This window comes from Nuphar pumila, chromosome 3 (assembly GCF_984573655.1).
Source record: "Nuphar pumila chromosome 3, dmNupPumi1.hap1.1, whole genome shotgun sequence".
In the NCBI taxonomy this organism is placed as follows: domain Eukaryota; kingdom Viridiplantae; phylum Streptophyta; class Magnoliopsida; order Nymphaeales; family Nymphaeaceae; genus Nuphar; species Nuphar pumila.
Window position 1 is genome coordinate 25,136,362 of NC_143251.1, and position 25,208 is coordinate 25,161,569.

Genomic DNA, 25,208 nt, shown 5'->3' on the forward strand with positions numbered 1-25,208 from the left:
CCCTAAAGCCATCTGGTTTGGGAGCCACCGGCCCGAAAGCCCGTTACATGGACTTTATAGAGAGCCTAATAGATATTGACATTGCATATGACAAAGAAGTAGACTATACGTAAACTATAAAAAAATTGAAAGTCTAGTGACTTGAGCAATTAAGTTCGAGGGATACTTTGTATCTGGTGCCCTAAGGTCGTCTGGCTTGGGAGTCACTGATCCAAAGCTCGTTACACGGGTCACGAAAACTAGAAATTTGATATAGTGCTCAATAAAAGAAAGAAAAAAAATGTGTAAAAAATTGAAAATCAAGAAAAAGAAAAAGAAAAGAGCGAAAAAGACAAAAGTTCACTGCTCAGAAGCAAATATTGAGAAAACCTGTGCAAAACACATATGAGTGAGGATAAGTAAATAATATGTATGTATTTGAATTTCTGAGAATAAAACATAAATGATTATGCTATTTAGAAAAGTTAAAGAAAATATTTTATTTTGTGGTGGCAGGTAAAATACTCTAATCATGTTTTGATAATATAATGACATGAAATATTTGTGAAAACAAACTCCTTGACTGCCTAAGGATTTTTAAAGTTGAATTTTATGCATACATGATAGAGATGTTTGTGGGTAGCATCACTACAAACCCTCATGAGACCTTACTCATCCATTGGGGTAACTCAGGGGTTGAAATGGCTTGTTGCATGTGCTAAATGCAACCATGATTCCTACGAAAGTGAGTTAGTTGGTTAGTTCGTGTTTCTTTCAGTTTTGCTCCAATTTGCTCGATGACTAGCAAATGATAAGCATAGGGGTATTTGATCAACCATTTATTTTAGCATTTTATTATATTAATCCATGCATGATCCAATGAATAATCGCATTAATTCCCATATTTGTCATTAGTTTCGAGAAAACACATGAAAAAGATAAATATCGAAAAAAGCATAAATTGCAAGTTAATTTGGCGAATTAGTTTGTTTAGGAATTAGTTAGTGATATTTTCTTTAGGATTTAGATTTTTAAACCGACAAAATAGTTTTTTAGAAAGTCTTAGTAGTTTAGTAAATAGTGTAGTTTTTATTAAAGTTTTTAGAAAACATTTTTATTTTAAGCCCTTTGTAGGAATTTTAGAAAATAAGTGGGGCATTTTCTAAAACCCCCTCTCTTTAAATAACCCACGTAAGGTTTGAGAGGGGTTGTCTTCTCCCTTGCAAAGCCCCTCTCTTTTTCCCCTTCCTCTCCACCTCTTTATTTGCCTCTTCTTCTTCTTCTCCCTCTTTTTCTCCTCTTTTCTCTTTCCGGTGGAGTGAAATTCGGCGGTGGTGCAAGAAGGAGTCCAACCTTCTTTCTTTCAACCAAAACTATAAGTTCTTCTTCTTTCCTTCCTCTCTAATTCTTCCCCTCCTTTTTCTACGTGTTTCCTTTTCCTTAATGTTGCATTTCAGATTAGATCAAGTTGTTTAAAAAAAAAACACAAAACAAAAGATTAAAGTCTGTTTGTGAGATTTTCGATTTTTGCATCGTTCTGATTTTTTTGTTTTTAGATTTTCTTCTGCTGCATCGCTTCTTGCATCCCTGCATAGCATCATTCCATTTTACATCACTGCATCTTTGCATCCACATTGATCCACCGTGAAAATCATACTCCGAATCTGCCAGAACTCCTCAAGGTCTGTCGTGAAAAGTCATTGCTGAATTTCTGTTACTCATGGTGAACCTCTGCCGTGAGAGTTTGATCGATCGGATGTCACCAAGAAAACACCTGATTCAAGTGAAAATCTGAGTTCACGGGGACATCCTATCAGATTTATCGTGAAATCTTGTTTTGCCAGAATCACTCCAGCGACTGCTGGAATCGCTCCTGTTCTGCTGGAACGTGCTCCAATCTTTCGAAATTCATGTCTCTTCAGCCGGAATTCCTCTGCATCACCGTGAAAACCTCTTTAGTCTGCCGGGAAACCTCTGTTTGATCCGGTGGGATTCCTTAGCTTCTATCGTAGTAACTTGCATTCGCCAGAATCCTTTGCATTCACCGTTTAGGCATTCACTGTTGTGAATTCCGATGATCAGTGGCTACCGGATTTCCATCTGATATACTGAATTGAAATCAGATTGAATTGCTTCAGTCGGTCAGAATCCCAATCTGATTGTTGGATTTCATTTGCCTAGCATAGCCACTGGTACATTTCGTGAACCTCATTTTCATGGTTGTTGGCTTTTAAAGTTCATTTTTCATGGCAGAATGTGTTGTTAAAAGAAGTCTTTCACGGGATGTTTGTTTTTAAAGTTCATCTTTCATGGCATTAGTTTTAAAGCCTATTTTACGGCTAGTTCAATCACTATTTCACAAGTGTTAAAAGGATTGGTTTTTGAAACAGATTTTCACGGACCCGTGTTTTTTTTTTAACCAATCTTCTTGTGTGTTTTTTATTTTTTTTAGACCAAATTTCATAGTTGTATGCAATTATCCAAGTCACGGCATGTCATTAGTTTTATTAGCATTTTAATTTTATTAGGTATATTATTTTATTTTCATTAGTTTTTTTTTTTAATTTGAGTTTTACGTGATTTTCATCTTAGGCAAATCATTTTATTTCACATTTTATTTTGCACTTATACCATTGCATTTTAGTTTCATTTTACGTTTTGCATTTAGTTTTACTTTAGATATATCATTTTGTATAGTTTATGCATTTTTAGGTATTTTGGTCAGTTTAGTTTTTACCTATTGCATTCTTTTATTTAGTATATTCTTATAGTATTTTACATTGTTTTAGTATAGCACTATTTGTTTCGTCTTTCTGCTTTATGTGATCGTGTTTTGCAAGAAAGCGCAGAACGAAGGCAAGCGAGCGAGATACGTGGCAGCGCGAGTCTGACACGCGACATGAGACGCGAGTGTAGAAGACACGTTTTGCTTTTCTTTTAGAATTTAGAAATTCAATTCAATTTTGGGTTTGTAATAAAATCATTTTAAACCCTCTGCGTAGGGTAAATATTTGATGTAATAGTTAAGTAGTTTTATTTTCTCATAGTTTTCCATTTTAGGCAATAAATCATAGTTTAGTTGTGTGTTTGAATACAAGTATTCCCGTTCCTTGAGTTCGACCCGGTCTCTACCACTAGTGAGAACCGATTATTATTATTTGATGTCTGGTTTTCACATGCTTTTCATTTAAAAATCTTTTCAAAACTACAATTTCATCAAAAAGACATCAGTCCTCTGATGCCTCATCCTTTAGATCCTTTTGTTTGGCTTCTAGATCTTTTGAGGTAGTAGGCTTTGCATCCCTTGCAGGGGATTTTTTTTGTTGCTGTCCCTTTTGCCTTGTTGTCTCCTTTGCTACCTTCTTTTGGGTTGCATTTTTTTCGTTCTTCTTCCTTAATTTTTTATAGTAATTGACCATATGTTTTCTACAGTTTGTTGCATCAGCTTGAAAAAAAGGTTATTAGTAAACAAGTAATTAACTTACATAGCAAGAATACAATAAAACAAGAAATATAAATACATATCTACATGAAATTGAGGCTCATATTTCTGCCCAAGTATAACATGTACACCAGGACAAATATACTACAATCTTTGTTGTAACAATCATATAAAAAGTCAACATGTAAGTTTAGACACATGTGCAAAGTAATTACTCGTTCTCTTGTTGCAGAATATCATTCACGGGACATGCCATCCAATATGAGTAAATATCGTGGCTAAGGCACTCTGCAAAAAAATTAACTTGCAACCCAACATTAATCATACCTAATATGAGAAAAAATTAAAGATATTATTGAATAAATAGTGAGTTTGTACTAAATTTTTATGTTTGTATCTGCATTATATACATACCTTATGAAATTGTAGTGTTTGGACTCCTTTTTTTTCATGGTCATCTCCTACATAACCCAATATTCATTACCTCGGTTGAGAGAAATTAAGATCTGCAACATATATTGAGTTCAAGACATAAGTAATTTATTTATATGTAAATGTAAATGTAAATGTAAGTATGAAATGTTGTTCAATAGATGCCTTATCACATTCTTAAAAAGAATATGACACATTTTCGTTCTCTAAGAAAGTACAACTCTTTATTTTGTATTGAGACATTCCACCATTTGTTGTGAACAATGTTAAGCAGTTAGTTTATTTAAGTTGGTAGAAAAATAGGAGAACTATCACTTTGAAGATTTACCAAGAAATATGAGGTAAGGTAAATAGTCTTTGTTTGTTCCTTTTCTACTGTTATATCGTGATTGTGATTCTTAATAAGTCTTTCTATGAATCTAAACAGATGCTACACAATCACCATATATGATACATTCTTGTTAGATTCAAATGAATTTACATACACACATCATAAACAAACAAACAAACAAATAAACGAACATGAAAATCTAATACTTACATCACTAGTCGACAAATTGTTCATATAGAATTATGTTCGGGTAACTCTACAACCAGGCTCATTTCACGCAGCTGGTTGTCATTGACCCTTTCTTCTTTCTACTGTAACATTTTTCTTTAGGTGCCATATCACAAAAGACCTAAGATACATATAAAAGACATAAGACATTGAATAAAAAAACAAACATAAATCTACTACAATACAAACACATATATCTATGAAAAAAACATAAATATAACAAACCCTAAATTATAAATCATTGACAAATATTAAATAAAACACAAGTAAACATATAAAAACATTCACAACAACAACCAAACCGAAATACTCATAGGTCATTGCAAATGCTCATATTTATAAACAAAGAAAAAAGTTCAGAATGAAATAAAATAATATAAATATACACATATATATATATATATATATATATAGTATGAGACTAACCTTTCGACTTATCTTGGAAAGTCTATGTGAAGGATACCACAACCTCGTTGAAATAGAGTAAAAGAAATTTATGAGAATTGTCGTAAATAGAGAGGAAAAAGACTGAGGGTTATAGAGGAAAAAGGGTTAGAGTTCTTTCCAGAAACAAACGAGAAAAAGAAACAAAATGAAAAAAATGACCATATATGCTTCAACAAGCACACGAATGTAAGAAGATTCACATGCCAAAAACTTATGTAGATTGTCACATATTTGCATATCTCCTTGAGGATTAGTTAGTTAAAGGAGATCTGCACAATTCTATGCAAACTTTGTATTATATATGCAAATTTAGTGAAATATTTATGAAGTCTCAATGGGTTTCAGTTACAGAAAGTTCATAAATTTTGTTGTGCGAATTTCATACTATATATGAGAAGTTAGTTTGTGAATGTTCGTATTAACATTAAATGCAACACTTCGATATTTAAAAAGCGATGATTCATATTTTAGGTTTTTTTTTTCATATTTTAGGGCTTTGGACCATACTTTAGGTTTTTTTTCATATTTTAGGGCTTTGTTTGTGGTCCTCAACCCTTTTTGCCCCATTGTGTTTTTCGTGACAATTTTTTTCAGCAATTTTCCTACAACTATTTCCAGTGATTATTTTTTGGTAAGCATATCGTTAACAATTGAAACACAGGGGGGATGTCATTGCTGAGGTGGGGAGGACTTTGGAGAAGATACAATGTGGAGATATTGAGGTGGTGAATGATATTTATGGTCCTCAACTGAAGAAAAAGGCCCCGGTTATGAAGAGTGTATAGAAAGATGCTGAGGAGTATGAGGAGGTGGAAGATGAGCCATTGGAAAAGCAAGTTCATACCCTAAGTCAGATTGCAGGATTCACAGGCTCAAGAGTTAGATTGTAGAGGAGGTGGTTTCGCTTCAATCATTCGCTTGAGAGAATAGAGGGTTTTCGTACAAAAATAGTAATTCGATTGACATTAAGAAGCCAAATATCAAACCCCCTCATGTTGACCCTTTTCTTATTTCATCAATTAATTACCCTATGAGACGTAGTCCACCGAACCTAAGTAGAGTGCTTTAAAACTCAGGATGCACATCTTCCAATTGCACAAAGAGTTTGTACTAAAATTTCTATTGCTACGATGCAACCGCTAAGTCCATTGCTATGTACTGTGAATGTTTGTAACAAACTCATTTTTTAATGAATGAATAAAATGAAGATTGTATGAGCATATTTATTTTTTAATGAATATATGATTGTATGAGTATGTTCAATTTTTAATGAATGTAATGAATATATGTATGAGTAAGTTCATTTTTTAATAAATGAAATGAATGATTGTATGAACATGTTATTTTTATGCGGATCTTGCAAGTCTCGAAAATGGACATTCACAAATATTTGACCAGATTCACACATTCTGATGTGCGAATGTGGTCCAATTGACAAGGTTAACTCCTCATATGAGAATATACTGATATAGTTTATGTGAAATTCAGGATTTTTGCAAAAACACCATGTGAATATAGTTTTTAGTGAGAAGTTGCGAGATTTAGAGAGCGTAACGATGTATCGTGTGAAACTCGGAAGGAAAATCATATATTTATAAGAAAGCCATGTATTTTAGGAAGAAATTCACATATTTAAAAGAAAATTTATATTTTTGCATATTTGAGAGGAAATTCACATATTTGGGAGAAAAAATGCATATTTAAAATTCACATATTTGCATATTTGGGAGGAAATTCGCATTTCTAAAGAAAATTTGCTTGTGTGAAGGGTAAAAAGTCTTTTTAAAGCAAAAAAAATTGTGATGTTTCTAGGTTTCAGTTACAAAAGGTTCGCAGATTTGATAATGCAAACTTCTTACTATGTATACAAAGTTAGTTTGCAAAGTCTAAAAAGGTTTTAGTTACATGAAGTTTGCAAATTTGATAATGCAAACTTTGCATAATATATGCAAATTTAGTGAAATATTTGCAAAGTTACGACAGTTTGAACAAGTTTGGTCATGTAAACATCGTGAAGTTTGCAAAAAAGAACATGTAAATCTACATTTTAGTGAGAATTTGTGATACCCAAGGAGCGTACCAATTTATTGTGCAAACTTGAGAAAATTTACTTGTGAAGGGTGAAAAAAGCTATTTTAAAGCCAAAAATTTATAAATTTGAACATCAAGCAGATTTCAAAAATTGTAGAGCATTTAAGAAAACACATCATTTTTTTCTTCACAGTATGGTCGTTTTCCAATAATAGTTTGAGTGGGATTGAAGTTGAGGAAATAATATTTAATTTGTGATTATACACTTAAATCATTTACTTAATTGGTTAGGTATGTGCATGGGCACGCACAAGCACGGGCTGAAAATAATTTTGGGTGTGGCTGGATTACAATCCACATGCAGATCCATTCAGGATGGCTGATCTGTCGAGTTGGAATACAGTATTCGGCGCCTTAGGCCAATGAATGTTCAGTTTCGTATGCAACTAGGCCAAATCATGTTCGACCTGTTGGATGTATGCATGTGGCTTTTACTAGCTTCCTTCCAAAACCTCTAGGGTACTGCATCTCAAATCCACATCCTACCTACCAATTTAATTACTGGAGGTGGGTTAAATGAGTCCAGAATTAATGGAGCCGGCCCATCTGGAAGTATTTCAAGCTAAAACCCCTCAGCGTCGAGCAAGCTAGATCGGATCATGGGCTCATCCATAAATATGAAGATGCATCAACATGCTGCTAACCTATGTCACAGATATTGCTGAAAATTTGAAAATATCATGATTTCAAAAGAGTATCATACCCAAACAAAAAACAAATCAAAATATAACCTATTCTGAAAATATCGTGGTTTCATCATGATAAAAAATTTGTAATATTAATTGTAATATTTTTATTTGTTTTTATATATTTCATATATTTTTAGGTATGCCAATCTTTTCCAAAGGTTTTCTTGAGAAAAACTAGTCTTGTTTCAAAAAACCACAATATTTTTTTTCTCGAGATTTTCCTGAGCACGATTTGTGACGGTGCCGCAGAAAGACCCAAGTATAAAACCATGAAAGACGGCAACTGAAAGACCATTTGTGAACACGGTAGAATATCAAACTCTATACAAAATCGATAAATCTGCACAAGGTCATTGACGTGACACAATCGAGCAATTCAACACTTGCAGCATCGCATGGTGCAATGTGGCTTTGGCAGTCAATCCGTTGCTAGTGTATACAGTGGATCGATCTCACCAACCATCAGATCCCAAGGTCAAGTTTCGTGGAAATTCATCAAAGCCAAAACTGTAAACGGCAAGCAGCAGCTCTACTAAGCGTGAGTTCATTCCGATAGATGTGATGGAATACTTTGGATCAGGGCTATTGGTGCTGGCTCTGACTACCAGTGTGCCTGAAATGCCATATTACACTGATAAGCCCATGCAAATGATCACCGTAACTGACTCTTGGTTTGTACAGTTTGCTCTTTATACGTGCTCCCATTGAGCTCCCAAATTGTGTCTGGACGAGGCAGATTAAACTCGTCAGGCTTTAGAGCCACAGGAAAGTCTGGCAATGGAGGCGCCGTCTCTGTGATGCTGCACGAGACCCACACGGTTTCCATGTTAGCAAAAGAGGCTATCGCATAAAACACGCATGATAAACTTTGACGAATGAATCAGAATGAGACTAAAATAAGCACAAAATGACATGGAGGTTTTCCAAAATTCTGTTTTTTATGGTTTATTATGCATATTCGGAGAAACCATACACATAATTTATTGCTTCTTACATTTCATGGTTGCTATGGAGCTCGTTGTTGGTGTGTGCCTTGCTATAAGCATCTTTAGGGATCCTCTCGTACAAATATTTTGTAGCTCCCCAGGGAGGTGGATTCCTGCTAGGGCAATAGAAAGTATGGTTCATGGGAGATAAACAAACACGCAATCAGAATAATGTTTATCAGCAGAACCTTTCAAAAGCTTAAAAGAAACATTCAAGCTCCGGTGAAATACATCCAGTAAGTGCCTCTATCACTATCTTTTGCACACACACACAGACAACACTAGCTTCTACCATCCATCAGCAATCTAAAATCAGCCAAAAACCTCCAGCACCCATGTATCAATCCAATGGATCGTCTGAAGCAATTCTAGATGGCACTATTGACGACCGTGGTATTATTATAAGTTTATAACCCATTGATCTTGGTCCCTCGGTTGATTTCTAACTTACCCCATTTTCTAGCAAAAATTTCATGCTTGTGCTCTTCACTATATGGTACGGAATGTTGAGCTGCCAAGAGACATCATATTCAAAAAATGAGTGTAGCTGAGATGCGTATGTTTAGATGGATGTGTGGAAATACAATAAAAGATAAGATTCGAAACGAGGAAATACGTAAGAAGATAGGCGTTGCACCATTGAAAATAAGATGAGAGAGAATCGTTTACGGTGGTTTGGACATTCGGCGAAGGCCTAATGATGCTCCAGTTAGAAGGATGGAGAAATGGGAAAATATATTAGTTAAAAGTGGTCGGGGTAGGCCTAAGAAGACTTGGATGGAGATGATAGGAAAGAATATGAATGCTTTGAACCTCACTGAGGACATGGCATTGGATAAAAATGATTGGAGGAGAAGGATTCATGTGGAAGACCCAGAATGATTTTCTTTTTTGGTTCATATCGCCGACCCCAATCGTTTTGGGATGAAGGCGTAGTTGTTGTTGTTGTTGCTCTTCACTTGGATCTGGTGTTTTGTGCATATAGGTATCAACCTCCCAATGATGCAAAGTTGCCCCTACATTTAATTTCAGAATTGTTCTTAATCAGGTCAAATGCCTGAAAACTTCCTAAACTACTATCAAAAGTCACACCCTACATTGTCTTACAGCTAATCTTCATTTTCCGAGGATGCAACAAAGACTACAGAGGGATAGAAATGCCATATTTCTCCCTCTTAACCTGAAACATTCACCATGATTACCTTCACTCGATGTGTCTCAATCTGAGAGGATAACATCTTTTCCAGATAATTATCAATCCAATCTGGAGGCTGCCACAAAAGGATAGAAAATATTTAAATACCAATACTTGTACAGTGAGAGATGAAAGCCCTAAACATCCTCATCAAAAACACGAACAATTTCCCCTGCCATTATCACTAGCTCCACATGAATGAGACCGATATGCCATTCAACAACTCATCACTATGGTAATCTCCTTGTTTCAAGTGGAAACCTTTTTATAACTTTAGATATGCTTCTGTGGTTGGACACTTGGACCACGCATGCCCAAAAAAAGCTCAAGAAACACCAACAAGAAAAAGTGTTCCTAATAAGTGGTAATTGCAACCAAAGGAAAGGCTACTAAATGGAAAAAGAAACACAAAAATGGCTGGTCACAAATCAAACAATTAAAAAAAGAAAAAGACATAAAAAAGTCTCACAACCTTCTTCCTATGTCACTGATTCGAGGACTCAAGGATGCGAGATTCAGATTCAACTTGAAAGTTCAAATTTTTTGTCAAAAATGGGGCACGAGGACACAAATTTTTAACCAATAAAAAACTATTTTTTGAATATTTTAACATTAAAACTAGTTTTTATTGAAATAAAATTAAAATATAATAAAATATTATTTAAAAAATATTAAAATAATGCAGTACATGCCGGTGTCCGAGTCAGTGTGTCCAAAGACTCCAAACGTGTCACCGGGGACACAGCCAAAATGGTGTGTGCCTGTGACATAGCCTTTTTCCCTGCTAGTGTCTTTACACCAAGAACCGGATCTTAGTTCATGAAACTTTAATGTATATGCACTGGTTTCTAGACAAAAAATATTACAATTATAATGCTCGTACTCTTAAGACCAGAAAGGGATTTTGCTAGCTATGAACCTTATGTCTTATTATCAATCTGAACAATTTCAGATGATTATCACTTTTTGAAGTAATTTAGAGAAAATGAAGGTGAAGTCCATAAGGTTAGAAGATCTAACGGCTCATATTTTCCAAAAGGATTTTCTGGAAAGGAAAGTGGTGCATGTTTAAATAAAAATAAAAATAAATAAATAAATAAATAAATCCACTAAAAGGGCATCTAGGTAGTTTCAGCCTTTCAGGCATAATTGGCATCAAAGGTATTTTGGTAATTTTGCTTCTGTTAAACCTTATTATAATTGTTTATCAGGAAATGTAATATCAATGCCTTTTGATCCATTATTATAATATTCTACAAGGGTTTGATTATATTAATGAAACCTCAACTGTGCCCAGAATTTGACAGGAAATCAGGCGTCAAGGGCTGCAGCAACAATGTATTCTCCGAATGTGTAAGAACAGATTTTCAAACATAACAGAAGAATCTTGGTTGTTCATAAGATATGCAGATATATTCATTTATACATCATAAATGAATGATCATGTACTAGGAGAACTTCAATGAATTGTTGCAAATTTATCTGCCATAAGCACTGTGAAAGAGAAAGAGCAAGGTTGAATAGCAAACAAGAATTTTAAATGGGGGCACCCAAGAAGTGCGGCTGGATCTCTTGTAGAGTAAGAGGCTAAGAGCTCTTACTCCTGAAGGATATGGTGTGAATAGCACTAATTTTCAGCTTAATACTTGCCTGGTTAAGGAGAAAATAATCAACTATGCATCTATGTCACAGGGATTCGAACAGCTGGGTGCCGCACCTGCGTCGATGCAATGCGACGCGGGTGCGGTCCAATTTTTGGACTTAAAAAAAAAATCGCCGGATGAAACGGGCTGGGAGGGGGATTAGGGCAAAAATATTTTGCCCCCTCCTCCCGACCCCAATGCCTATTCTCCGTCTCCAACCCAGCAGCGATTCTGGCATGATGATTCCGGCGTGATGATTCCGGCGTGACGATTCCGGCAGGTATGTCTCCATTCTCTTTCTCTCTCAATCTCTCTCCCCTTGTCTCTTTCGCTCTTCTCGGCTAAACCCTCTGTGTACCTCTCTCTCTCTCTCTCAATCTCTTTCCCCTTGTCTATAGAGTAGGGGCTAAACCCTCTGGAGCCTTGGATACGAATCCCCAAGTTGGCATACCTAACTTGATTTTAAGAGAAAAATCTCTTTTGTTCTTTTTAATAATAAGAAAAACCTATTCAGTGTATCAAACTGTAACAAATGGGTTTGAAACCAGATAGACCATCTCTTGCTTGGACACTAAGGGGGTGTTTGACTCTGTGTCTCGTGCATTGTGTAGGACGTCGCGGATGTGTGGGATGTTGTTGCAGTCAAATGCAGGATGCACGAATGTGCTGTTTCACGCCTCTGTGCATCCCGCGAAACAGTGTCTTTTTCGTTCCTAAAAAACAGTAACTCGGGACTGTGTGTCCTGGATAAGAACATGTCAGCTTGGACACGCAGTTAAACGATCCCTAAAACCCCATGATCTCCCCCTCTTCTTATAACTCCATACTCATTAGAATGTTCCACACGATACCAAGCCAATATTGCGACTTGTGAGAGACCCGAGGGATTTGGCCATATTGTTTTTTATTTCATTAGTGTTACTATTAACTGTTAAAAATTACCCACACCCGCACCTATGTGACATAGCTATGCATGAATTCAGAACCAAAATTTTCCCAAGTGAAAGAAAAAAGGAAAGACCGAAAGAGAAAAGTCCAATACAATTGTAAGAGGATCAGGGATGAAGGGTGAACCGACTGAAACAATTATGCAAGCAAAAACATGAAGGTAGGAAGTTGTCTTTTTTCCCATCCTTCTCATTTCTATTTTAGTACTGAAAAGGATATAGTCACATATCAAGAACAAAGAGTACTAAATTCTGTAAAATATCAAATGCAATAGTGGTGGCCTAGTTCTTATTATCATTATCACAGTATAGAACCCAAGTTCCCTACAAGAACTTGCACATATTTGGAGTCCATTCATAAATGGCACAAAACAAAATTTAGGAGTACACAATGATGAATTCTTACTAACCTTGACTGAGGAGGCGCCATACAAAACTGCTCTGAGGCCTTTTTACTTTCGTTGAGAAATTCCTCAGCTGCTTGTAATGCAGCCATGGCCATGGCATGAGATTTCTCTGTGTTTGTCTCATCAAGAATTAGACCATGGAAATAGTATGCTGCAGCCTGTAAGTTATAGTACAAACAGTCAAGCAAATCCTTATGCCTTTAGTGGCGTCATTTGTAAATAGAATGACACAACACACACACAGATACTAATATTGAAATACTTAGCTGAGTAGGTTAATAGCAACCAAAAGCATTTAATATCACCTCAAATTGCCATGAATAATAATCATAAAGAACTGCAAATTTAAATAACTATTGGTGCAGAACCTGTTTTCCTTTACTATGTAGAATGTTATGCAAGCATACAGCTACCTTTATAATTGAAGGCAGAGTGAAATACTACAATGGACAAAAATGTGTAGGCAGACGTACAGTGATATATTCTATGCTCTTCATAGACTTTCCCTCTAGGTCATGCTGCAAAGTTATATGTACTGGAAAAAATAATCAGAAATACAATTAATGTTCACAGAGTACATTGACAATAGACAAAATCATTGACCAGGATGCCTATCGAAAAAGAAAAGTCCAGTGACTAGGATACGAAAGCCAAGATGTCTCTGTTCCATAATAAAACTTGCATCTCCACTCATGGCCTGGCCGCCTTTTGCACAGTCAAGAGTGTAAAGTTGAAAACCACATAAAGACAAAGTTTGATAAATGAAGAGACAAAACATAACAATTAACAAGAAAAATAGCTAGAATATCAACACTGAATTCAAATAAGGAATTATTAATTTAGAAACTGACCTTTGCTTCGGCATATTTCCACTTGATAAAGAGTCCATGTTTATCTCCCCAGTAACTTGGTAAGGGCACATTCATGATGCTTTCTTGAGCCTGTTTCAATAGTGTAAAAAAAAAAATACCAAGAATAAGAATATTTATACATGTTTTTAGCTACTCATATACCCCTAGAACTGACACTTCACATACAGGAAAAAAAAATCTTGTAAAACCAGAAGTTATACTGAAAAAGATTAGCGGGGCAACAATTATTGCTTCGTAATTTGACATGGCATCAACTATGCTTATAAATGATACCCCATAAATAACAGAAAATCATGGAAGCCACTGAAAAAAGCAAACAAAACAATAGAAACAAAAACACTATTTCAAAACAATAAGGATCATCTGCAGCACTCACGCATACACAATTTTGTAATACCTGCTGCCAATACTTCACCATCTCACAGGCAAGCCTTCGTTTGACAGCTAGTGTGGCCTTCACATTATCAATAGCCATTCCAAGTTGAACATAGGCACCCTGTATTCACAACAAAAGTTAAAGACAGCAAGAATGAACTTAAAACTTGATGTAGCAAAAGACAATCTGAAACATGAAAGAATGAAAGAAACGTAACCCAAAGAACTCCAAAAAGAAAAAAGAACAGGGAATAGAAAGATATCAAATACTGATGCTAGAATTGATTTTTCATAATGACATTCAAAAAATACCATAAGCTGTACAGTGTATAATTTAAAAAGAACAAAGAATAAGGGTCCCAACTTCCAAAAGCATACCTGACCTAAGGCCTGCAGGCAAAGAGCATGTAGCACTTCTTCTTTCAGATCAGTTGGAAGATTTCTCCTACAAATTGTGACATAGGATCATACTTATCAAGACGACTTGCATCAGTAGAAAGTGCTTATTAGCTAAGAGAATGCACTGTCAATCAGTAGACTGACACTGCCATCAATTAGCCAAACCTCGAGAATCAACATAGGGCTCAAAAAAGGCTCATACCAAATACAGTAACAGTTAGTCAACAAACCTGATATCAGGAGGCAGCCGAGGAATGACATGTTGAATAGCACAATGTAGGTATCCTGCCGCTTTTAAGAAAACATCAACAGAGGTCCGCTTGCTCTCTATAACACACATGCATAACAAAAAAAAAGAAAGAGTAAGCCCAAAGCAGATTTTTAAAGGTACAACAAATGATATGGGAACAATACACTCATACTTCTAATGAGTATGAGAGTGGAGCAGCAGAAAAGGTGTTCACATCAGAAAGAGTAGTGGATACCATTAATGCAACAATTGATGCAACCATCAATATATCTTCAAGGTAAATAAAAATCAGGCCATTAAAAGTTGTTTGTTTGATTTTCTTTTTACTTTTTAAAGCCAGCTTCTACTACAGATTGTCAAGGCTTGTACTGATATAAAAAAACATTTAAGTCCTTGGAATCCTGGATATAGGTCAACAAATATATCACGAACAACCTTTTAATTAACCACTACAATGTTAGAGCCCAACAAAACCTGAACACATTCTGAGGCCAATAACACGCTAAAAGTCGATGCAATCAACAACAAGAAAAAAAAATGAACTTATTCTAGCTCGGAACGATTCAGGATATCAAATAATATATTCAAGCTTTGATCTGGTAGAAAGTGAGATAAATAGAAGAAACATATAAATTTCTGGTGTACATGCTATAAAGTTCAAACATGACACTAATAACGAAGGCTAGCAACTTGCTGATTAAAGGCTTCCCTAGTGATTCAAAAAAGACAAAGAAAAAAAAAGCTAGAGATAAAGAAAATTAATCTTTGTTTCAGATTTTGAAAAAGTCCTGCCAAGCAGTATCTTAATCAGTTCATTATAATCTACACCGTGTTAACAGCCCAAAATCAATATTCTCATCAGATGGAAAGAATTAGCCTGATCCAAAAAGTACCAGCATGCAATGAACTACAGTAAGAGCAAAGCTCATCAAGAAACATATCCTGTCCTGCATTGTCTGCTCACCTTCTGTTATTTTTGGTTGATAACCGTCTGTAGTTGGCTTAGGTAGAAGTAGCAAATTTGCCTGTGATAGTGAAAGCATTGCCATAAAATGTAACACTGACAACACTTCATACCAAGCATTTGAAACTGCAGTTTTCTGCATGAGCAACGATCTTATGAGGCTAGTCATTTGACAAAAAAGAGAACAAATGGGCACACAGAAATAGTAAAAACTGAATCAAGGGCCAAATTCCCCACACCTCTGCATCATCCTCCTGGTTGACCCACACAAACTCAACCAAGTGTTCTAGCTGGTTTCCTGTACAATAAAGTCATAACAAATTCTTACAGATTAAAGCTAACAATCTGAACTAAAAACTACCATCTACAAATGTTGTTAGCTTCCAATAATTGAAAGCTTACCATCATTCACCAATCCCAATAGCACAGGCAGGTAATCTTCAAGGGACTGTTGAAGGTCTACCTGGGTGGAACCTCCTGCAAACAAATAAAGCCTATAAGAACGTTGTAGGTGGCTTCAAACTGAAATAACTATTAAGAAATACAGTCCTGTCATATCAGCTGAGGGGAAATATATTACTTAATCAATTAATTAATTTTTCAACAGAGTATGTCAGCTTTTGCCCTATGTAAGTTTCATTTCTTTGATAGTACAAGCTGATTGATTCCCAAAAAGAAAGCTAACACGTTTTTTTGTGACTACTATTTCCACAAAGAAAATATGCCCTGAAGAAATAAAATAATACTCTTGTAACGAGATGATAGTAAAAAACAAGTAAAGCAACATGATAGAGTCCAACTTAATGCCACTAGAAGAATTATCACACACGAGAGAGCGCTTGACCAACCATGTAGGGTAGCTGTTTTCTTCTTAGACTTTGAAGCCATTTGTACCTCTTGGTCAGCCAGCAAAACCATTCGAGTCTGGAGAGCTGAAAGGCGTTGGACCAAGTTTGAAGACAAGTGTTCAGCTAGTAATGGAGAAAAATCTGAAGATTTGGGGACACGGAGCCCCGGCACAAAAGCAGCTATTTCTCCCACATTCGTCAGCCTTCTTCTATTCCCGCCACTGACACTTGGTGTAGATAGCAGGCATCCCATATCTTGGATCTTATACCTGCATCCATAATCAAATTGATGACTCAAGGGCATTGGAATCCATGGCAATTGCATACACAGTGTGCTTCTTAGAAAGTTCAGCTAAAATAAATCTGCACCAATATCAGTTTGTCAAAATTGGATTTGCAAGAACCAAATCATGGAAGTTGAAGAAAAGCACATAATAACATAAAGTTGCCTACCAAAGCCACAACAAACCAAAAGTTAAAAGAATTCATGACCAGCAAAGCACATGTTTCAGGGACAAAACCTAACCAATAACATCAATGCATGCATGTCACGCATCCCATATGAAAAAGGGGGAAAGGAGAAAAACTTTATCTTAAAAAGAAAGCATATTTTTTGGTGATAAATGCATGCATGTCAAGCTGCCCATATAAGGAAAGAAAAAAGGAGAAAAGCTTTATCTTAAAGAAAAGCACATTTTTCGGTGATAAATGCATGCATGTCGAGCTGCCCATATAGAAAAGGAGAAAAAGGGGAAAAAACTTTTATCTTAAAAACATGTATAGAGATTTCCAAAAGCCACATATGGCATCATACCAGAGAAAACACTGAATGGCAATGAAATAAGCAAGACATAGGAGATTTGAAGCTTTAATGTTTCCCAAGTTGGTCGATGAACTTTACAATCCACAAAGTCAAATAACTGTTATTCAATATATGTAAGTACCAGGGACAGAAAATACACGAGGAACACATCAGATACAAATATAGCAGAACCCCTGGCCAAACAAATATGGAGCGCAATATCTCATGTGAGATGGTCTTGGGTTGAATCTGTAGAAGAATACTATACACATATAAGTCTTCTGTTTTCTTTTCGAAAAAAACAATTGAAAGAGAGAGGAACCACATGCAATTACAAGTTTTAGAGGTGGTCACAAGAAACTCTTTTCTGCCAAATCAGAAATAGTTCAAATCCTAAATAAAGTAAATGCTCACCAAACTAGAAACCATAAGCAAGCATACGTCCTCACCTATAACAACCACAAAATACTTGGTTGAAGAGTCGGACACTAAATGAGTGAGTAAAAAATGAAGCAAACCAAGCAACCCTAAAAGAAAAACAAACTTCAAATGAAACCCACGAATACAAAGTGGTTCACTGATATAATGATTGACCTATTTGGAGAAATCCCATGAGTGAATCTCTTCAATTCATTAAATGCTAGTAAAAATTAAAACAGTACATAAGCAACGCAAAGACTCGATAGACATGAAAAGGTAAGCATGCTTACGCCAGATCTGCATCTGTGCATAAAAATAAATATGCTATATTTTTACAAAATCTAGAAAAGTTAACATAAGAAAAAAGTTTAACGATCTCTACAGATCAAATTGCATCACTGGTTGCAGTAGGGATTCTGCGAGGACAGAGGAAAGGATACACGTATGACGATATATCTGAGCTGAAATTGAAAATAAAGAAACAGAAAAACAACAGATCTTGGATATTTAAGTCAACATAAACAAAACCTAGGTTTTCAGAATTCCAGACACTCTTCCACAGATTTTTATTATTCCATAAATTCTACAGGAGAAAAGCCTAAATGCGCTAAATAAGATTTAAAAAGGGACAAAAATATAAAAAAAATAAATAAAGGAAAGAGAATTCATCATGATAAATTAAAGGAACTTAAGGAACTCGCCATCAATTAATCAAGAGAGAATGATACATATCAAATTCAGCCAAACCCTGAAAGAAAGCAGGATCTCCAACAAAGGCATTTAAATGAATAGACTAAATCGAAAAAAAAGGAAAAGAAAAACAGACAATGGAAAACACTAAGACGGTGACCAATTAAGAATTGATGAAAGTTATATATCTACAGAAATTCATCAAGAGAAAGCCGAAATTTCCAAGTCAAAGCATAGAAAGTATACAAACAGGGAAAACCGAAATAAAAAACGAAAGAAAAAAATCGATAACAGAAATGGAAAAGCTCAAGCGAAGCTCTTAAAAAGTAAGTAGTCTAAATCTACTATAGAGACGAGCGAGGACGAACGAAACTTTTCTTCAATTAGGTTTGAAAAATGAAGATGGAAAAAGATTACGAATTCAATCAAGTCAGATTCATCCAAAACATTTCAAAGTAAAAAAAAAAAATGGTTAATTCTACCTCCAGAAAACAGAGAGGAAAAGAAAATTTCTCTTAAAAACCACAACAAAACAAATAGATTCTATATAAGAAGAAAACTCGTCACTCACCACGAAGCGATTCGAAAACGAGATGACACATCGAAATTGACGCGAAATTCGGTGGAAAAAAGGCGCAAAAAGAAGAAGAAGAAGAGAGGAACCAAAATGAGGAGGACCAGTAAGCGAGAAAAAAGGAAAAGGAATCAACCACCTTTATTCTCCTCTGTCTCATCGTCGAAGGGAGACGATCGCCCCCCGGTTTTAACAGAGAACGAAACGATCGCGTTGTTGTTTGTTCTTCTTCTTCTTCGGATGCAAGGGACTCCGACGGACACGGAACCTTGGCTTCTTCCGCACGCAACTCTCTTTCTCTCTCTCTCGCAGAGGTGGGCTTGTCTTAAAGAGTCAGCAGCAACTGAAGAAGAAGAAAGAGTGATGGGAAAGAATCGCTTCCGAAATCGCTCCCTTTATAAAGAGACCCACGTCCTCTCTCTCTCTCTCTCTCTCATATGAATCAACGATGACGACGACCGTCATCCGCACAGTTGTCTGATATACAAAAATATAAAATTTTGATTTATTTAATTATGAAAAGAAAGTGAGGAGGAAAAAAAGGGGTTTTGCGAAATTGGTCCTTCCCTTATAACTAATTTACAAAATAGTCTCTAACTTGCACCATTTTTGCAAATCAGTACTCGCCTTTCTCACCGTTAATGCAAACTGATCCTTCTGTCAAGTTTCACCATGACCATGACCACGACCATGGTTAGCTGGTCACCAAAATGCCCTTCATCAAATAGTTGTTAGTGTATTAACAGGTATCACGAGGAAAGCCTACAACTGTTAACCTCAAGAACGGATTGGAGCGCAACAATTACCGGATCTTCCTTAATCGATATCCACTACATTCTTCTATCGTGCACAAGGTGCTCGTAGATATTTACCATTTGGTACTGGGCCCTTCTAAAGACTATGATGTAACGCGTAGACTCCCCCCGTCCATTTTCAAAGATGCACTTGATCTGATTTTCTGTTTTGATGGGCAATTTCTAATCAGCTTAATTGTAAACTGAAGCTATTAAGAATAAATGAATATTTTCTTTCCTTAAAAAAAAAAAGACAAGATAAGGATCTATTTGTAAAATGAAATAAAACGGGGATTATTTTTATAAATCATCTATAAGGCAGGGACTAATTTGCAAAAAAACCCAAGAAAAAAAAAGGAGAGCTTGACTTAGAACTGGACAAAACTTGGCTGTCGTTGACTTTTATTTGACTAAAATCAGGAAATGATTAGGTGCAATGTAATTGCACACTTTTAGTGTACTGCATGCACCTGATCACCCTCTATCATTACAACAGCACAACAGCTCACTAAAAGTGTGCAATGATATTGCACCTGATCTTCACTGTTTATTTTCTCTTTCTCGGGTCACTGTGCGATTGTCATTTGGGCCCATTGGGTCCTGTATCCGACCTACAAGGACCCATTTTATGAAGGATTCAGTGTAGCATTTCTGCAGTATCCACGGGTGAATTTTCAGATCTGGCCCAGCTCAACATCTGTATGAATTATGGTGATATACCCTATTGTTTGCAGGGATCTAGCCACCAAATGTTTGATCTGACCATTTAGATGGTGATATACCCTACCCCTGCTGTGGCATAAGCATGCTTGACTTTAGGGTTCTGATGGAATCTGGTGTAATTAATGTTCATGATTTAACGATGGGACAGGTAGCTCTTCACTAAGTTCTCTTCCACACCGAAACTCTCGTGCCAAAGGAAGACAAAGTTCACCTTTTCATGGGGGTGATTCCATCATCATTTTTTTTATCATTACTCTTTTTGAGGTAAAAAAAAAAAAGTGACGTGGTCACATGGCACCAACAGCCAAAAAAGTCATTTTTTGGAGCCCAAAGCGTGTTGTGAAAAAGAGGCCTTACCTTTCATATGTGATATGTCCTGCATAACCCACCGACCAAGCCCATCTAACCATCACCTAACCCACTACATGTGGCAACAACTCACCGGGCTCGATTGTGAAAGCCGACGGTTGTGATGCAAAGGCAAGGGATGACTTGGCACGATCTTGAAGGGGGGCCTTCTCTTTATGCATCACAGTCTGCTTTGCCAGCACGCAACATTGAAAAGATGCTTTCTCTACGCTATTGCACCATTGCATGTAGGGGTGTCAACGGGCTTGGTTTACCTAGACCCGAACGGAACCAAACCCTATAGGGTTCAGGTATAGTGATAAATAAGAAGACCTAATTAAGACTCAGGTTGGGACTCAAATGTCTGGTTATAAATATATGGATCCGGGTATAGTTTGTAAAATTTTATTTCAGAACCAAACTCGACCCGAGTTCTCATTAAGACCTACAAATTTTTAATGTAAAAATGATAAAAAAAAAAAAAATTACCAGGTATAGTCCAAGTTTGGTTTATGTAGTTTTTATTAGGTCTGGTATGATTATTTTTTTATAGTGGACCTGATTAGAACTGAGTCTAAACCCGATTAAAATGGGTCTGGACCCGATACCATAATAAAAAAAACTGGTCCGAATCTGATTCCACCTGAGTCCAAACCAAACCCGACTCGTTGACACCCGTAATTGCAGGTGCTGGGCTCATTAAGGAAGACATTCTTCCTTAGCTCTCTCTCCAACCCTTCCTTGAGATTGGAACCGTCCAATGAAAAAAAAACAAGTTCTAGTGGACGATCTGTGCTTCACGTCTCACGACACTAGAACGTGAGATTGCCACTCCATCTTGTGTGGTGGAGGAATGCGTGGCATTCATTCATTGGGCTGAGTAGCTTGCCACATCATTCCTCAATCTCTGGATTTGTAACGATTATTAGGAATGTTACCTAGCAGATACCGCCAGGAAGGACAGAGTTGATGTAAGTAAAAATATAATTCTCTTTCTTACGTGTAAAGTATTTTCTAAACCATCTTTATTGGTGCAATATGATTGCACAAATATTTGTGCATTAACCACCTGATCGCCGTCCATCTTAGAGACAGGGCCTGTCAGGTGTGTGGGAGAACTAAAAATATTTGCGACATCTTAGAGATGGGGTGCTTAATGCACGAATTTTCGCACATCTCCAATTTGGATTAAGCAAAAACATTGACAATATGCTTTTTTAAACTTTGGACGGTACATGATAACTTTTATGAACAAGTAATTTTTCTATATACACATAGGTGGGTCGGTGTCATCTAAATTTAAAAACCATCTTGTCTTACATTTACATTTTTTTATTTTATGCAGACACACACACATATATATATATATAGAGAGAGAGATAGAGAGAGAGAAAGAGCCGAACTATAACCATCAACATTACGGAAAATAGGTTCAACCAACATTAAACCTACCCGATAACCCAACATGCCCAAGACATGCCAAGGAGCCTCAAAAAGAAGGAAAAAGAGAAACAGATAAAGGAAAAAGAAAAAAAGATAAAAGAGAGACAGGAAACAACTACAACTCTCTCTCTCGAGAGAGAGAGAGTAAATATTGGCTACTAATAATGAAGGTAAAGAACTAGAAATCACTATTTTTTTTAAAAAATTTTATTTTTTTGTAGATCAAATGTTACCGATGTGATCTATATGGTTTGTTTAGAAAAAAACTTATTTTGAATCATGTGATTACGACAAGTAATTTGGTTTCTAAAGGAGTAAAAATTGAACTGCCTACTATGTGTCAAAATTTCATAACTCAAAATATGATATTTTTACATTAGAAAAGCACGATCCAAAGCTTGATCCTTACCAAACAAACCATTTTTAATGCGTCTATGTGGTTGGATTTAGTCGATTCAACTTGCACCTATGATTTCTAGCTCATTAGTTCATCACTTTCATTAATAGCAAATATTTCCCCTATATATATATATATATATATATATATATATATATATATATAGAGAGAGAGAGAGAGAGAGAGAGAGAGTCGCTTGTTTTTTCTCAAAAACTCAATCTTACCCTTGTTTATAATTCAAGTGTGGCAGTACTTACCACTAAGGTAGTATCCCATGTGGTAAGCGGGGTCCTGTGTCAAGCTGAACGTCCAGAATGGAATCCCTCTACCACAAGGGGCGGCTGTTGTTCTGGAAAGTGTCTGCCTAACCCCAGCTTGCCTTTCAAAAAAAAGTGTGGCAGTACTTAATGCCATGTAATTATATCTTAGCTAATAAATGATAACACTTTCAATTATTCCATTTGGAAATCAAATTCAACATTACAATTAAAAAAAACAAGAAAATCAGATTCAACATGAACTTCATGAAGTGCAAAAATCTGCAATTCATGAATTTCAAAATCTACCAAGTTTAGCAACGGGATCTTTTAGGTCTTCACAAATATCCAAACCTAACCCTGTTGTTGACCATGGGTTTGATGGTGAAAAGACCATCTTCTGTATCCAGGACCTGTGCCAGATTCATGGGGCTGATTAAAATCCAGCATAAATTGAATTAAATCAATTTCTCCTATGCAAAAAGCCAGAATTTTGGGTTTTCAGTCCCAAAAACATGGATGGGATGTTATTTATATCCATATCCAGCTGATAACCATTCTTACAGGGCCGGATCCACCTACATCCAACCAAATTTAACCATTTGAAGATTGCACAATGAGCGTTTTCTAATGAGGTTTGTGGTTGAAGTAGGAGCCTAAATCCCACCATAAACCTCTCTTGGGGATGCGGGAGCAGACCTCCGCAGCATAGACCTGTCTTATTTTGTAATTTTTCATTATGTGCCAACTAAGTTTTTTTCTTCTTCCATATGTTTTTTTTGAAAGGTTAGGCAGACCCACCACCACCAGTTATTATTCAACATACCGTGGGGTTTCGAACCTGCAACGTCCCACCACTGCACTGACAGCCCATACCAACCACATGGAGCCCTCTGTTGGTGTCTTTTTTCTCTTCTCTGTGAGAATCCATAACATAAATGGTTGATCTTTTCTCAATATCACCACTAAGATCCAACAATTAAATCAGTTGATGGAAGGGAGGAGGAAGATAGATCTGGTACGCAAGTGGTAGGGAAAGATAGATCTGGGAAGAAAGTGGATTGGGTTCAGGCCTCATCGGATATAACATGTTTGGACATATCTAGGTCCAAATCTAAACTCACCTTAAAAGACTCTTTACTGGATTATTATTTTTAAAGCGGTTTAATTAGTTTTGGAAAGCCTGGTAATTTTTTCTTGATAGGCAAGTTAGGAGATATATAACCCCTTAGGGATTCAAACCTAAGACCCCTAAGCTATGATAGTGTGACCAAACCATCAACTATATCATTTGATTTCAACTTGGTATCTAAATCTTATAAAAAGAGATTGTTAGAAAATTTTATAAACACACATACACATGTTAGGCCTGTGTGCACGCTCATGCACACACACACAAATATGGTCTATATATAAACTGGTATGCACTGAGATTTTTATAAGTTGTTTTATTTTTTTAAAATTTCACCATACAGATGCAATCTAGATGCTTGTTTTTATAGAAACATACTCTTAGATAATCAGATTATGATGTATAATAAAGATCTTTTGAGGCTTGAAAATCAACAGCTCAAAATTTTAATAAATATTCAAGCATACAAAATCACATTTCTTGATCCGATTATGATGATCCAATATTTGTTTCCAAGCAAATGGACCACGCTGAATGCATATGGAGGGTTAGATTTACAAAAAATCCTATGAAAATCTTGGTTCATACTAATTTACATATTTTGCTGGTTTCCATATTCTAGTTACCATATATATATATATATATATATATATATATATATATATATATATATATATATATATATATATATATATATATATATATATATATATATATATATATATATAGAGAGAGAGAGAGAGAGAGAGAGAGGTCATGATGATATTATGGAATAGAAAAGCTCTTGAAGGCAATGCCTACTTATATCATGGAAACTAATTAGGATCTGACTGGGAGCCTTGAATTAGAGGTGTGTTGTGGCTTCCCCCAGTGCTCTCATACACTCTGCTGTTTGGGAGCAATATTATTGCCAAAACGCTGCACTGAGAATGGGGTAAGCAGTCCTAAACTACATTTCAATAGCATTCACATGAGAATATTTTTGGCAACTCCTTCCTCAACACACAACATTTTGTCAATGCTCAAAAAATGGTGTTTCCATCTCAATGCAAGGCTCCCAAACATGGTCTTGCACGAAGCTTAGTTTGCATCTTTCGAATTTC

The 25,208-nt window shown here is 35.9% G+C and overlaps 1 protein-coding gene across 1 annotated transcript; it reads right to left on the reverse strand.

Moving 5' to 3' along the window:
- Positions 1 to 7,933: 7,933 nt before the first annotated feature.
- On the reverse strand, positions 7,934 to 19,473 carry LOC149842334 (uncharacterized). The gene is made up of 12 exons (XM_089999074.1): positions 19,151 to 19,473; positions 16,526 to 16,794; positions 16,080 to 16,154; positions 15,917 to 15,975; positions 15,678 to 15,813; positions 14,694 to 14,790; positions 14,443 to 14,509; positions 14,087 to 14,185; positions 13,669 to 13,758; positions 12,821 to 12,975; positions 8,634 to 8,738; positions 7,934 to 8,439 (listed from the first exon to the last, which is right to left on the reverse strand). Exons 2-12 carry the CDS (start codon positions 16,776 to 16,778, stop codon positions 8,292 to 8,294), a joined length of 1,284 nt encoding a protein of 427 aa, XP_089855200.1. The 5' UTR covers positions 16,779 to 16,794; positions 19,151 to 19,473; the 3' UTR covers positions 7,934 to 8,291.
- Positions 19,474 to 25,208: the final 5,735 nt, after the last annotated feature.

What these genes read in the sequence shown, in the direction of transcription:
- LOC149842334 (XM_089999074.1), bottom strand. Translation starts at nt 16,778, where the DNA reads ATGGGATGCCTGCTATCTACACCAAGTGTCAGTGGCGGGAATAGAAGA. An exon ending in ACCAGGAGGATGATGCAGAG is followed by an intron (nt 15,814 to 15,916) that starts GTGTGGGGAATT and finishes TTGCTCATGCAG; the next exon opens with AAAACTGCAGTTTCAAATGC. An exon ending in CGGCTGCCTCCTGATATCAG is followed by an intron (nt 14,510 to 14,693) that starts GTTTGTTGACTA and finishes CACAATTTGTAG; the next exon opens with GAGAAATCTTCCAACTGATC.